This window comes from Branchiostoma lanceolatum, chromosome 7, assembly GCF_035083965.1.
Source record: "Branchiostoma lanceolatum isolate klBraLanc5 chromosome 7, klBraLanc5.hap2, whole genome shotgun sequence".
NCBI lineage: Eukaryota > Metazoa > Chordata > Leptocardii > Amphioxiformes > Branchiostomatidae > Branchiostoma > Branchiostoma lanceolatum.
Window position 1 is genome coordinate 13379600 of NC_089728.1, and position 14971 is coordinate 13394570.

Here is a 14971-nt window from a genome sequence, read left to right on the forward strand (position 1 = left end):
GCTGGCTGTAGGCAGAATAATTGTGCCAAGGGAGTATGGCCACCATAGGGTTTTATTCGCTTTGGAGGGGGAAATGTTAACCTTCTCATGGACTGACTCTCTTGGCCAATCATTCCTTTTTTTGTGCGAAATTCTCCATACCCTGTAGTACTAGAAGGCCTTGTTTGTACTGGGTGTAGGTCATATGGCATTTTGCAAAAAATTATGGACCTGTGACATATTAAGCCTGAATTCAATCAAGCCTCCTGTGACCGCTCGCCGTCCTGTAATCGGCTCCCAACCCCGCGGGGAGGGGAGAGAATCCCCCGGACAGCTGGAGTTTGCGTTATACAGACTATGACATATTTATCTCCTTTCTTGAGGTTATGGCAGCTATGTAATGTTTAACTTTCAGTAAGGCCACACCAATTTAATTTGCTGGTTCTCGGATTCGCATCTTCTATTTGTGCCAAATCAAAAAAAGATTCACCACACCTTCTATTTCATAGGAAATTGTTACTCAGTATAAAGCTAGCCTGGAATCCATCCTATTTAGCTTCAGGCCGCTACCCAAGCTCCCCTGCCTGGCCAAATATATGGCCAGGCAGCAGAGCTTGGGTAGCGGCCGGAAGCTAAATAGGATGGATTCCAGGCTATATAAAGCAGCTCAAAGCCATTCAACAATTTTCCAGTATACTAGTAGAAAAATGCCCTTAATGCTTTTATTCAGGTTTTGTCTGCCAATGTTTTTATATTCAACGTTTATGTTTTTTCACAAATGACAGAAGTACATACAGTATATAAAATCTGTACTTTTGATAATTTTTAACAATCAGGTGCATCAACTGTACAATGTGAGTACCAGGATGAGTTGGATATCTTGCTTTTTTTCAAGCTGAAACTTTTTTTTTTAAGCCAGTCGCTCCATATTTTATCTGAAAAATTCTGAGAACTAACAAATTGAATTGGTGTGGTCTAAGTTAGGTTCAAATTGTGTGAAGTTATGAAATCCTACCAACAATCTTGTGACATTTATGGAATGACACTTTCTAAACCTGTCCCTGTTATATAATGGCATGACCAGTAAACATTTAAATATTACATGTCTGTCTGAATATGTGTGTTTATGATACAGTGTACAAAGATCCTTCAACCACCTTAAAAAAGGACATCAACCCAGAGAAAACAAACAAGTCAGATTTCTGACACAGCACATGTGCATCTTATTCATCTTCACAGACATGTCATTATAACTGAATATAAGTGTCTGATAGTGCAGTACACAATATCTCACTGTACAATATGTCATACCCATACACGTCAATGATTCCTATACAGACTGTACAAAGATATGTATCCAAAATATATGCGATGCAAACACACAACAATGCAAGCATGTGTGGCATTATGTACAAATGCAGCAGTACTTGTGGAAACACAGTGAAAAATGTACAGATAGAGGCTTTATCTTTACACTAACAGCAGTTACATGGCACAAACATTACTCAAGTCATTTACGTGGCTGCTAGCTGTAATATACACAGCAAGCTTGAACCTGAAACTGGGTCATAGTACAGTCAATACAGCTGCCAATACCTATCGTTACCAGTTATAGCAACACATTGTCAGAAGCTGCAAGATGTGATTAAAAGTAAAACAAAAAAACTCATCGCAACACTAAGTCTGATTTGAGAAACAAGTGCTTTTTTGCACATTTGAGACAATATTGAAATACTTTTTAGTCATTTAGTGCATCCTCACTGTTCAGAACCTAAAAACTGTGCCATATATGTAAAAAAAATGTGACATGAACTATCAAATGGACAAATATTTCCTTTCTTGAAAAATTAAAATATTTTCTATCAACACTTGTCAACAAAAAGTACATGTGGCGCTTTCTGAACAGGTCAAATTCTGGATTTTAAATCCATTTTTCTGGAAATTGCTTCTATGAATTATTGGGGAAGTTAACATTATGTGTTACAATGTGTAAATGAGATATACACACTGAAATAGCGCAAAGCACAACGCAGTGACATATATAGATACCCCTCTGACAATATACTTTGAGGCTCACACAAAATATTTTGTTAAATCACACTTGCGAAATCTTACAATTCTATCCTCGTCATCAGACACCCGTATCTAACACCACAGGCACAAGAATTCATGTACATGTACAACTGCACTGCTCTGTACCCAACAACCCTGTACAACCACAACAAATTGCACACTTCAGGTTACAACTCCACAACACTCAACAACACTGGCAACATTTGGCAAGTTTCAATCTAGAATACCTCCCCACCTCCCTATACCGTAAGGTGGCTATTTTCCCCGTTTCGAGCTCTAAATACGTGCTTGTTTTTGTTTACTTTGAGGTAGACACGTACATTAGTGACATTACCATCATTATTACCAAGGTAAAACCAAATTTAGATTCTTCCAAACATGAAACTTGAACACATGAATACCTAACTTCCTAAGCAAGACTATAACAGAGGTAGTCAAAGGCATTCATTTAAGTACTGTGTTTTAAGTAAATAGATGTCTATGTTAAATTTCGAAATCATATTTCAGGAACATACTGGCTTCTTATCAATATCAACTACTTTTTCATCTCTATCATGTAGAGACAGGTTCAAAAACTCTTCTAACTCCAAAAGATACCATTTCTGTTAGTTTTGTCTCTATTACATACCATAAAAAGCTGGCAGTATATCAGCGATCAAACTGACACAACGAAAACAAAAAAGACTTTAAAAGTATCTTATTAGTAGTTAACAATTTGTTTTGATACCATCCCTGATTTTTCTGTAGTAGAAACTTTTCTTAGAATGGTCCTGCTCTTAATTAAAACATTTACAACATACATTTGTATATTCAGCATGATACAGGGTATTTTACCACTACATGTAACGTTATATCTATACACTGTACTAGAGTCACTACCTTACCAGATGGCAAACTAACAAACTGGTCTACATCACTATCAAATTGAATGCTACATGACGTAAGAGGGCCATATCTACACTGTAGACTGCTGGGGAACATGTTATTTACATCACTCCAGCACAGCTGTCTTACTTTGTGGCTGTACATCACTTACAGTAGCGACGATGTTGGCACAGATACACGTCTTCACTCCACCTACTTATATTTACATCCTTTGTGGAGAAAGACATTCTTTTAAGTTCTTAAGAGGACCAAGTTGTCCTAACATCAGTATGTAGTCTATAGATAACTGTACATAAGTTTATAACTATATATGTGTTTGGGGGTCATCATCGATAGTGTGATGCCTGATGTGTCACCGACTTGTTATTAACGACAAAGCTGTCCAGTACTGGGTTTACACTATGGCTGTTGTTGATGGAGGTAATACTTACTTTTATATTGTGTATTGCCGATTTTTCATCTTCTATAACTTGGCTCAATAACGATAATTTTTCTGATATGTAGATGTGCTGGTAGGGCTGTGATTAAAGTGATGTCTATGCAGCTCATACTTAGTCATAGCTATCCAGATACACTTAAAAATGTATTCCCTTTTATGCTATGTTTTGTGTCATTTGGCAACACGAAAATAAGCTTTTATGATGTGAAATTTGAGAATTCCCCATCACAGAAAAAAGTGAGCTTATTTTGTTGACTGTAACTATCAATTTTCTGTGCAAAGACACAAATATAACTGGCTAGTTGCAATTGCTTTATTCCCAATACATGTAGATTAGGGTCCAGCTTATATATCTTTTGTGATCCTTGTCTAATAATTCTATGTACATTCTAAATCTTTCGTTTCAAATAGTTACTACAGCATTGGTGCACACCACAGTACTTTTATTGGCACTGGTGCCACGTGTTGATAAAGTTGTTCAGGCCTTTTATGACAACATTGGAAGCTATCGCAAAGTAAGTTCCTGTTCCATAGAGCTATATAATGTTGAGCAGTAGTTCCTTGAATAAGAAACTATTCAGTGACGCATACTACACACGCAAAAATATACAACAAGTAGCAGTATAATCATAACAGTAGGAAAGTATGATGGCTTTAAACCAAAACAATCACACTAAACGGCAACAACTGCTGTGAAGGTGGCTGGCTTTAGGGTCGTTTCTCACCATCACCGCACGGTCCAGCTTGCTACGTGATATCGCTCGCTTCATGGCCGTAGTACGCACACAGTTCAATACCCCCGGTCGAGCGGCGGTCAACACCACGCTGCGGTTCATCTTTGCGTTGATCTCGTTCTCCGTCAGTATCATGTCGGAAGTGTCGACGATGTTAGTGAAGTTGTTTTGTGTGTCTAAGACATCTGGCTTGGACCACTGCACCTTCTGGCTGTCCACACTCTGGGTGTCCGACTCACTCGGAGTGTGGTTACTCGGGTCTATGGCATACTTACTGTTGGACGAGCTGTGGCTACTAATGCTAAGGTTACTGTTTTTCAGGCTGTCCCGTAGCTCATTACTGTTCTTTCTGTGCTGGCTCTTGCTGCTGGCGATGCTAATGTTACTGGAACGGAGATTGTTGGCATTGTTGAGACCCGTACTGTTACAATTGGGATCCGTACTCCCACCATTGGACGAACCATAGTTCTGGTTGTTCCATCCGTTACTACTGGTACCGTTCGCACCGTTGAAACCTTCGCCGTTGTTGTTGCGGCTGGGACCGGCTCCACCGCTCCCGCCACCTCCTCCGCGCGGATCATCATCGCTGTCTCTTCGTCGCCAATGTTGCGACAGACTGCCGCCACTGTCCCGTCTTAGGCGAGAGTCTGTGTCATCATCGCTTGTATCGGTGCTGCTACAGTTTGAGGCTTTATTCCGCAGGGCCTTACGATGTTGTAAGGAGGAAAACTTTTTTCTCAGAGACTCTGGCGTCGCTATAGACATGCGGTTACGCAAGATTCGTGGAGATGTCCGGTGCACGGAATCATCGTCCGACTCAATCTCCTCTCCTTCCTCGTGTATCTCGTTCAGAGTCAAGGGTGCGCTACGTCTGTTCTGTATACGTCTGTTCAACGGTACCTTTCTCATCCTCACTCCCGCAGACAACGAACCAGTCCCTGACATTTTCTCCAGATGCCTTCGGAAATCCTCCTCAGAATCGTTACTACCGCTGTGCTTGCTGCTTTCGTCGTCGTCATCGTAATCATCGTCGTCACTGTTGATGTCGGAGAATCGTAGGTTGTGTTCTTCCTCCTCCTCCTGTAGGACTTCCACCCCTTCCAACACCACGCTGCGTCCCCTGCGCGGGGAGATGGTCAGGTGGTCGCGCCCCTGCAGCGGTGGTTTGTGTCGACTGGGGATGTTGATGGCTTCACTGGCTATTCTTGTGGCACTGCTGGACGGAGACGGGGAGCGGCTGCGACTGGGGGACTGGCGTCCGGGAACCATGGCAGACTTGGCCACATGATCGCTGTCCTCGGGATCCGCATTCATAGGTCTGGGGGGAAAGATTCCAAATGATTGATCTATGATTCCCAATAATTCTTTTATTACTTTTCATGGACTAAAAACACATTTGATGAATCATGATTCCAAGTGACTCAACATGTGTGCAATTGAAGATATTACAAGTCTGATCCTCCTTTACCATTCACAAGAATAAGATATTCCAAAAGAATTCTCACATATACAATCATGCTTATGTATTAATGACAGAAAAAAATAAGAAATTCCAGTTTATTTCCACAACTGACAGAGTTCCGACAAGACAAGTGATCTGTACCTTTTGGCCACAATGAAAGGTTTTCTGGGACTTTCACCGGGGGCAGAGTTCTGCCGTACCAAGCTGACGCGGGGATGGTCTGGCACCAGGTTACGCCGCAGCTTTCGTTCCGCCAGCAGGTAGTACGTGGCAGTGATGTGGTCGTACTTGTCATGATCCACAGACCTGCGGGCAAAATAAACAATTTTGAGTCATGGAACTGAAGGGACTACAGCAGGGCAGCGTTATGGTATTTACAGGCTTAGGGCTTGAACCTGGTCTTTTGGCATACTCTGGTGCAGATAACATGTAAGTTCTCCATCATTCAAACCATATCTGCACTGCTGTTCCTAAGGATGTTTTAGAAACTATGGTTGAAACTGATAATTGTTTAAAGACTAAACTCAATTCTGCAATATTTCATACATGTAGGTGAAAGGTAGTACAGTACAGTACAGAAAACAAAATCCACATACATTTACACAAATGTACATGTATTTTGCAGAACGTAGACTGGCGCAGGTAGCACTAGACATCAGAAATACATGCACAACTCAAGCTGCACTAATGTGCACCTACATGTATGCAAATGCCATTCCTTGCATTACCTTAAGCTAATAGTGAAGAGCATAGAGGGACTAGCCTAGAGGAAAATCCCACTCAATATCTCATCACCACAGCAGTGCACTGTGAAATTCTCCTCTATCCTCCAGCGAAAGTCCCCTCTATCCCTCTAAGTTAGGAGCTTTTCATCTGACTTTCATTGACTTTCAAGTTGGAAACCCTAGTCCCTGGGTATCAAAGGCATTTTCGACAGCGTTACGGGATGACGTCAAAGGCTCTCCCAATGGATCGACTGTTGACCTCGTCTATGGGGAGAAAATTGAACGCTGCCGTCATCAGGACTGCTCTATGATACGGGAGATGGTATATTCAGCCCGGCACTAATTGGTTTGAAGCACTGAGTAAGTCTGGCGAAGAAATCTGTTGCACACTACATTTTCCAATCATCGCATAAAGGCTGTTGTAACGTACATCTTACAGTGACATTCCAGATGCAAGAAGAAAACCTGGTGACTTACTGAATAAATGCATGCTAAGCCTGTTCTGAAGACAGAACTATAACGCCCTCTGGTACAAAAATATATTACTGCAGCATAAAGAAGGGTAAGAATAGAAGGCATTATTTGACATCAGTTCTATGTATGTTCCATAAGATTGATGGAAAACCAGAGGCAGTTACTGCTGTACAACATAAAACATCTGTAGAAGATTCTGTGGTCTTCACTTTGGAAGTACATGTAATATTAATGGAATCTAATGGCTTTACCAAGATTGTAACTGATAAAAACCTTTTTCACCAACATTTGTAAGGTTGGCCAGCATGGGCATCATTTCATTTATCATTTAGAAAGTAGGTTAAGTATCACTTGTCAATTCTTTGTACCAGCTGGTGTGTGTGTGTGGAGATAGCTGAGGTAATCAGAAGTAGCCCAGGTTTGTTCAGGTATGGTAACTACCTTTTTCTGTTATTTATCCACTAAATCTTGCATATAAAGGCACTTGACCTGGCCACCATTGCAAAGTTGTACCAGCTGACCAACTCAGATTCAGAAACCTGTTTGTAACACATGGTGGACAACGTGAGCAAGGACCTTTCATCATTGTTTGATGTCCTTAAAAGAAAGGGCACTTCAGGCCAGGTACTTGAGATCTACCACAAGTATCTGCAGATTGTAGTTCACTGTTCTGCTGCTGCAGTGGTCTGGACACTTTCTTCAACCCTCTTCACTGTGTCCTATTCTTCACGAGCTTCCTTAGCTCCTGTAGTTTCCTTTCTGGCCATAACAGTCCTAGTCCTACATGTAGTCCTCTTTCTACAGTCAAGTATTTGTACCAGTCCTATATTTTCAGCTACTATATTAAAGTAAAAAAAAAACTATAACTGCCCTTCAGTGTAGCACACTTGGTCTAGTATACTGCACTTCCACCACAGTTCTCACACAATTATATTGCTGACTAGTCTGTTGCTGTTGAAATGAAGTTTTTAAAATATTCCAACAAGTTCCATTGAGATGCAAATTTGTTCTGTTTAACTGCATGGTATACTGCTGAATTACCATTGATAACAAGTCTGCTGAGGGCCATCACATAGATGTACTGTTGAACAATATGAGGCGGCTAACGGTCACATGGGGAAAAACGTGATGCCTCTTTGCACCACTTCAAGTCCTCAACCCTCTCCAACACAAATCATTCTGTAAGAGTGCTTGAAACCCACTAGTCACACGCAAGGCCAAAACCGCATATTGCTCTCAACAAGAAGAGGTCTGGACTGCTTCCAACAGGTGGAAAGTGGAGGAAAATAACACAAATTCCTTAACGACAGCACTAGTGCAGCCAAATCAATCTAAAAAAATTGATTGAAGTGTGCTACCTTCCTTGAATTCAGAAAATGAACTTTTAAAAGTTACAATGTTACTTCCACTAATTTTGATAAACCGTTTTAAAAGGCATCAACAATCAGCCCATATGCTGCCTTGCTTGCCGCGGTGATGATTCATGTGACATTTCATCTAATAGTATAACTATAAGAAAATAGAATTGAAAAAAAATCACATTGCAGAAATTTTTGTACTTATACTTAATAAATACAAACGTGCACATACAGCTTGTACAAAATTGTAACAGGACAAGTGACCCAAATAATTCAGCCAGACCTAAGTGTAAGACAAGTGGTGTGCTACCACTCAACACATGACTTCATATTTTCAATACACCATTAACCTATTTTCAGAGATTTCAAGCCTTGCTTCAACGTAATTTCTTTTGATTTCCCAGTCTTACAGGATGTTACATTGGTATCAAAGGTGTGAGATGAAAGATCTTCACATGAAACATATTTTCAAGATGATTCTCAATGCAACACCTTTACCCTTTGGAAACCTTTTACATTTTTCACATGAAAAGTCACAGTTCTACAAAGATGCTAATATTATAAGGTGGAAACCTCTTTGATGTTTATTCTGTACACGATAGTCCATGAAATCACCTGAGGTGTATTGCATGTAGCATTGTTTTGTAACCAGGGTATATGATTCGGGTGGTAAACTTGAATGTTTTATGTATAAAACTTGATGCCTGAAAATATTGTATTACATTGTGACCAGAAAGTATCAATTCTTGGGTGGTATATTTTCAGTGGGAAACTCAATGTCTGATGATACAGTATTACACACTCAGTATTTATAACCAGGAAATATCCATGACTATGCAGTACCCTGTGACAGCTATAGTGGAATTGTCAATGCCTGTAGATATTGCGTTACACTGTAACCAGGAAGTATCAATAATTCAAGGTGGTACATTATGATATCGATGGTTTCAGTGGAAACTGAATGCCTGACGATACAGTATTACACTGTAATTGTAACCAGGGAAATCAAATTAAATTTACTTGAGGAAATGGCAGTAGCTGCATAAAACCGAAGGGAAAAAGTTTGCCGCCAAGTCGACCTATGCAACAGAGTTGTGGGAGGGTCTATTATAAAGAGCAACCAGGAAATGATTTAGGTTTATCACATTTTGACATTTTCTGTGGAAAACTCAATCAGTCAATGCCTGGCAATATTGTATTACACTGTATTAAAGTAACCAGGAAACACCAATTACTTGTTGCTGGAGTATGTTTATGTATCTGCTACGCTGTTGCATGTTTTTTCCTCCGGGCTAGGCTTTGTCTCTTGCACCCTGTTATGGACCGATGTTGAGGTCATTGGACACAGATACAGGGAGCCAAGACTGAGATTGTGGAGCTACATGGTTTATTCCCTGACCCCCAGGATTCCAACACATAGAGTGACAGCATGAGTCTTTCCCAGAACGAGGCTGCCTTGGACCATTCCACTCTCATGATGGGGGGTTACAATGACTAAATAATGGTCTTACATGTGTCTTAGTGGGTTCATAACATGCCTCCCCTTCCACAAGAGGATTGACAAGGTCAATTCGAAAAATGATAAGCAAATGAAGCCACTAAGTTAACTATTAACAATCTACATATCAAGTACTAGAATATCGTTACACAGGAATTATATCAAACTGCAGTAAACAAGACAGTGTATGTACCTTTGTTCAGAATATGTGGTAAAATAAGACATGGCGAAAACTATTGTGTAGCGATTTGAGTTACTTCAGACAGCAAACCCTGGATAACGAAGAGATCCAGATTGAATGCTGGGCACACTGAAGTACAATCGGCCACCATAGTATGAACTTGAAAAGTCTTACTTTAACAATCAATCAAACGAAGGAATTGTATCGAGCAATATGTAAAATATTATGACAGATTTTGATGTAAGAGACATGGCAAAAACTATTGTGTAGCGATTTGAGTTGCTTCAGACAACAAACCCTGGCTAACAGAGAGATCCAGATTGAATGTTGGGCACTCTGAAACACAACCGGCTACCATAGTATGAACTTGAAAAGTCTTACTTACAATCAAACAAAGGATTTGTATCGAGCAACATGTAACATATTAGGACGGAGTTTGATGTAAGAGACATGGCAAAAACTATTGTATAGCGATTTGAGTTACTTCAGACAACAAACCCTGGCTAACGAAGAGATCCAGATTGAATGTTGGGCACTCTGAAACACAATCGGCTAACATAGTATGAACTTGAAGAGTCTTACAATCAAACAAAGGATTTGTCTCGAGCAACATGTAAAATGTTAGGACGGAGTTTGATGTAAGAGACATGGCAAAAACTATTGTGTAGCGATCAATACTTCAGACAACAAACCCTGGCTAACAAAGAGATCCAGATTGAATGTTGGGCACTCTGAAACACAATCGGCTACCATAGTATGAACTTGAAGAGTCTTACAATCAAACAAAGGAATGTATCGAGCAACATATTGCATGTTATGAGGACAATATTGATGCAGTATGCAGTGTTTTCTTTGGTACTCTGTTATTTGTGATAAGCAGCCCATGGTGAGTGAAACAGGAAATGAATACCAGATGTGGGTCACTGAGACTCACATTACAACAACAACCAGACAAAGGAGCAAGTCTGGGCATGATTTCTGGCCACGTGGCATGGCAAAACTGAACTTCACAAAGCAATGTTACATCAGACGAGTAAAAGTTAAACACAGATTAAACTCAGGGGTAAATCTCACTGTAAAGAGTCAAATGTCCCTGCGCCAGCATATGATTATAAAGGGAACAGTCTGTAGATGGTGCATACAACAGTAGAGTCTGGTGAGGAGTATATTGTTCTGGGAGTCTTCAGCTTGCACACGATCCCTGAAACTAACGATGGAAGATTCCAGAATGTTCCTTGGCCTCTCAATCCCACCCGACGACTGGAAGCTTGCGTGACCGCCCGTTGCTGACAGTGGACGTTGGAGACTGGATACAGTGCCGCATTCGCTAGCCTGGTTCCACCCGACGAGATCGCCAAGCCAACTTGACCACCCGTGCTGTCAGTGGAGTTTGGAGACTGGATACAATTCATACCCTCGTCCACGTTGTACGAGATGTTGGCAACCCATAGTATACTGTGAATCCTGTCCGTGACGCCATATGTTATGGACCGATGTTGAGGTCATTGGACACAGATACAGGGAGCCAAGACAGAGATTGTGGAGCTACATGGTTTATTCCCTGACCCCCAGGATTCCAACACATAGAATGACAGCATGAGTCTTTCCCAGAACGAGGCTGCCTTGGACCATTCCACTCTCATGATGGGGGGTTACAATGACTAAATAATGGTCTTACATGTGTCTTAGTGGGTTCATAACACACCCCGACCAATCAAACCACGTGAATCGCATTGAAACTCAGATTCGTATCAGCCATTTCCCGACAAATTCCTTTCTAACTTGCGTTAACGACTACATCTGAAAAAACAAACTCACCAGTGAGATGGTGGAGGGTGTCAGCTTTCCAAAGATGTTTTCAGATTGGCAATTTTGGCACTGTGGAAGTGATTGAAAGCGACCACGATTTAACGTTTAGAAAAAAAAAAGTTTCTACTACTTTTCTCGCGGTCACTTTCAATCACTTCCAAAGTGCCAAAATTAACAAAAAAAGATTATGTTCCCTGTTTACTGAGGTCAGTCACATCACTCATACTAAGGAAGATGATGATGAGAAGTCACAGCAAGTTTGCTGGTATATCTTATTTGCTGTCCTCAAAATCACAATTTTTGAAATTTGGTAGTTCATGTTGAGTGACATCTTGACAATTGCCAATTGCAATTTGAATTCCAATTATATTACTGTACTTCTAAAGTAGCTGTACGGTTCATTTGTGCTTGTCGAAAAGAGCTAGGGAAAATTCTTCAGTAATTTATCCAACCTGGCATTTATTCAAAATATTGTCCGTCTTTCTTGTCGTCTCTTCAGTGAGCTTAACTGGTTCGAGATCACTTTCACTTTACTTTCTACCACTCCTAAGACTGGATAGGAAGACTTTCTGCACATCCTAAGATGACAGCTCACAGCAGGGTAGACAGCAGTGATAGACACAAATGAAGGATGATGAATGAACCTTATCTACACAGGAGCACGAGAGATCAATAATCAGATCCTCGGTTCTGTCAGAAAACTTCATGAATGTCATTTACTTCAAGTCTAGTTATCCTATTCCCAACCAGTAGCCAGGATGCCATCTTAGTTTATGTAACTTGCAAGCCAGGGCTCCCTTACAAACTAGTTATACTCTCTCCTACTTATCAACTGCGTAGTATGGGGGAGTATAATAGAGACCCAGGTGTGTAGTTGCACTGCAAATGGTTCTCCACACTGATCTGTCTCTGGCTACCTCCCAGACAGTGGTAAAATGAATAAACTAACTAGAATTGGCACCCAGGCTACAACAACAGTACTTTCTTGCTGGAAAACATGATTTAGAAGGAAAAGGTGGGTTCAATGACAACTACTAGTAAGTGATCAATGATTCAAATGAATGCCCTTCAATAGAGCTCTAGATCTGCTTCCATTGCAAAGAATTTTAAGTACCGTCACTATAAGTGTTCAGCTCTTGTGTTGGCCATATTGCATTTACTGAAATATTTCATCATCTTGACTAGTTTTCTTCCAAAGTTTGTTTTGAAGTATAGTTAGAAAAGATCACACTTGAGTACTGCATTAGAGCCCTGAACAGACAATCTTCTTCTAGAAATGTCAGCGATTATGTCGCACACATGACTTTCAAGGAATGTGCATTGCCTCAAAGGTACAAAAGTCAGGACCTACATCTGAGGGACAGCCATAACTCGGAAGAAACTCCTCTGATATGTGCCACCGTCCTGTAACCTAACATACTACATGTGACAGTGCCGTCAATCACACACAAATATAGCAGCAGAGGTCAGTACATGATGTATGGGAGATGTCATTGTTGAACATTAGGGCGACACAGGGAGCAGCTACAACCAGAGGCCACGTCTGATCTTGGTACTGTTCCGCCATATGTCCGCTAATGATACCACGCAGTTCTTCGATCGTCCCTAAGATCTGTCTGTCAGTACCGGGGAAGCTATGGCTTGAATACAGACTATGTCCTTGTGCAATGTGAATTCTCTTCAACTCATTTGTTTTGCATGATTTGATTTTAGAAGAACATGTCTTTGAAGATTGTTTGTGCCAACTATAAGCGTTGCTAGATGCCCACAGTGATCTGATTTTGATTCCATTTATAGCAATTAACCAAATACCAAGTCTATAAAAATGTAAACCATCAGATATCAACATTGTTAGCAGAAGACTTAATTTTAAAATAATAGAATTTAGTCATCTGCAATCTTCACAAAGCTTTTGAATAATGGTTCTGCATGCAATATAGCTAGGGGTACTCAATTCTTCATGATGTCAGTTAAGAAACTTTATACTCCTTTACATCTCTGAGTAATGATGTCTTTGATGATGTATGGGTCTAGGGTTCAAACACCATGAAACATTATAGAATCTGTCATAAAGAACAGTACTGATACACGGGGCAGGGGTGTAGCTTGCTTAGGATTTTAGTTACATGATTTATGGCTTGCATGCAGACTTTAATGGCAAAGAAACCACCTCTTTTCTTCAGAGGGACCATTAAGAAGTGACATTATCTTTAACCCTTCTTCTGGAGAAGCTTTCTGTTTTCTGCTATGTGACCTGCATCTCAAGGCTATAACACATCACTGCACATTTTCAAAAGCATCAACACTAATCATTCATACTAACAAACTGCATCATAGTCTCCTGACTAAAGTCATGCACTACAAATAGCACCTCAAACTAAGTTTGAGAAGTCAAGCATCATAGACAGATTTTTAATGGTGTGAGCATTGGGCATGAATGTTTTACCATAGTGAACTCAAGGGTGCTTAAGTACTGTATACTAAATGTAATTTTACTGAATTCAGTGCAGTCCTAAAGTTACAAGCAATTTTACCAAATACAGTAAAACTTTATTCATATACTTAGAGAAACTTTACAGGTATACTTAACCTTACTAATAAAGGCGTTCAGTATACAAATAAAATCACTAAGTATACCAATAAAACTCCACTGTATTCAGTGAAAATGCGAAGTTTACTTCTAAAGGCACCCTTGATATCTAGCCCCCCCAAAAAGAAGAAACATTTTCCTCACTCTTTGATAGCATCCAGTTCTGCGATCTTGCCGCTGGCCATACTCTGCATGATCTGTCTGCTGTCCTCCTCGGGGATGTCCTTGCGATGGATCATGGGGGGGACCATGAAGGGGGGCAGGTTACCGTTCTGCAGCCAGGGGTGGTTCTCTATCTGTTCCAGGGTGGCGCGTCTGGCAGGGTCACGGATCAGCATCCTGGCGATCAGGCTGGGGAGGATATTGATAATAAAGGGTTTACTAGTCTTCAGAAGAAATGTACATTGGAGGCAGGGCTGTCTCCAGCTTCTTTTTCCGTCCAACTCATGTTTTGAGAGTTCAAATTATTGAATTATAATTTATATTACAAAATTAGCATTTTTAAGTACACAATTTGATGAAAAACAGCCACAGAAAATTCACAGTAGTGCCAGAAAGTGAAATTCTCAAACCACGTTTTGTCTTATTTCATCTACTTTAATTTCTTTTAATATTGTAAAGAGAAATATTGGGAATACTTGAAACTATTTCAGAAAGCGTAGAAGTGTCCTTGCTCTGAGAGTTATGATTCAGTGTATCAATGCACTTTCTCTATCAGGTCATTGACTTTTCCAGGTGATGCAGTTTGCTGAAGTGCGATCCGT

General features: G+C 40.4%; 1 protein-coding gene across 1 annotated transcript in view; it reads right to left on the minus strand.

The window, feature by feature from the left end:
• Positions 1–1178: 1178 nt before the first annotated feature.
• LOC136439427 (SNF-related serine/threonine-protein kinase-like) overlaps positions 1179–14971 on the minus strand; it is a 35803-nt gene continuing 22010 nt past the window's right edge. The window contains exons 3-5 of the mRNA XM_066434872.1: positions 14352–14558; positions 5714–5878; positions 1179–5428 (exon numbers count right to left, since the gene is read on the minus strand). Coding sequence (XP_066290969.1) covers positions 4045–5428; positions 5714–5878; positions 14352–14558 — 1756 coding nt within the window. The 3' untranslated portion in view covers positions 1179–4044. The remainder of the gene's footprint in view (positions 5429–5713; positions 5879–14351; positions 14559–14971) is intronic.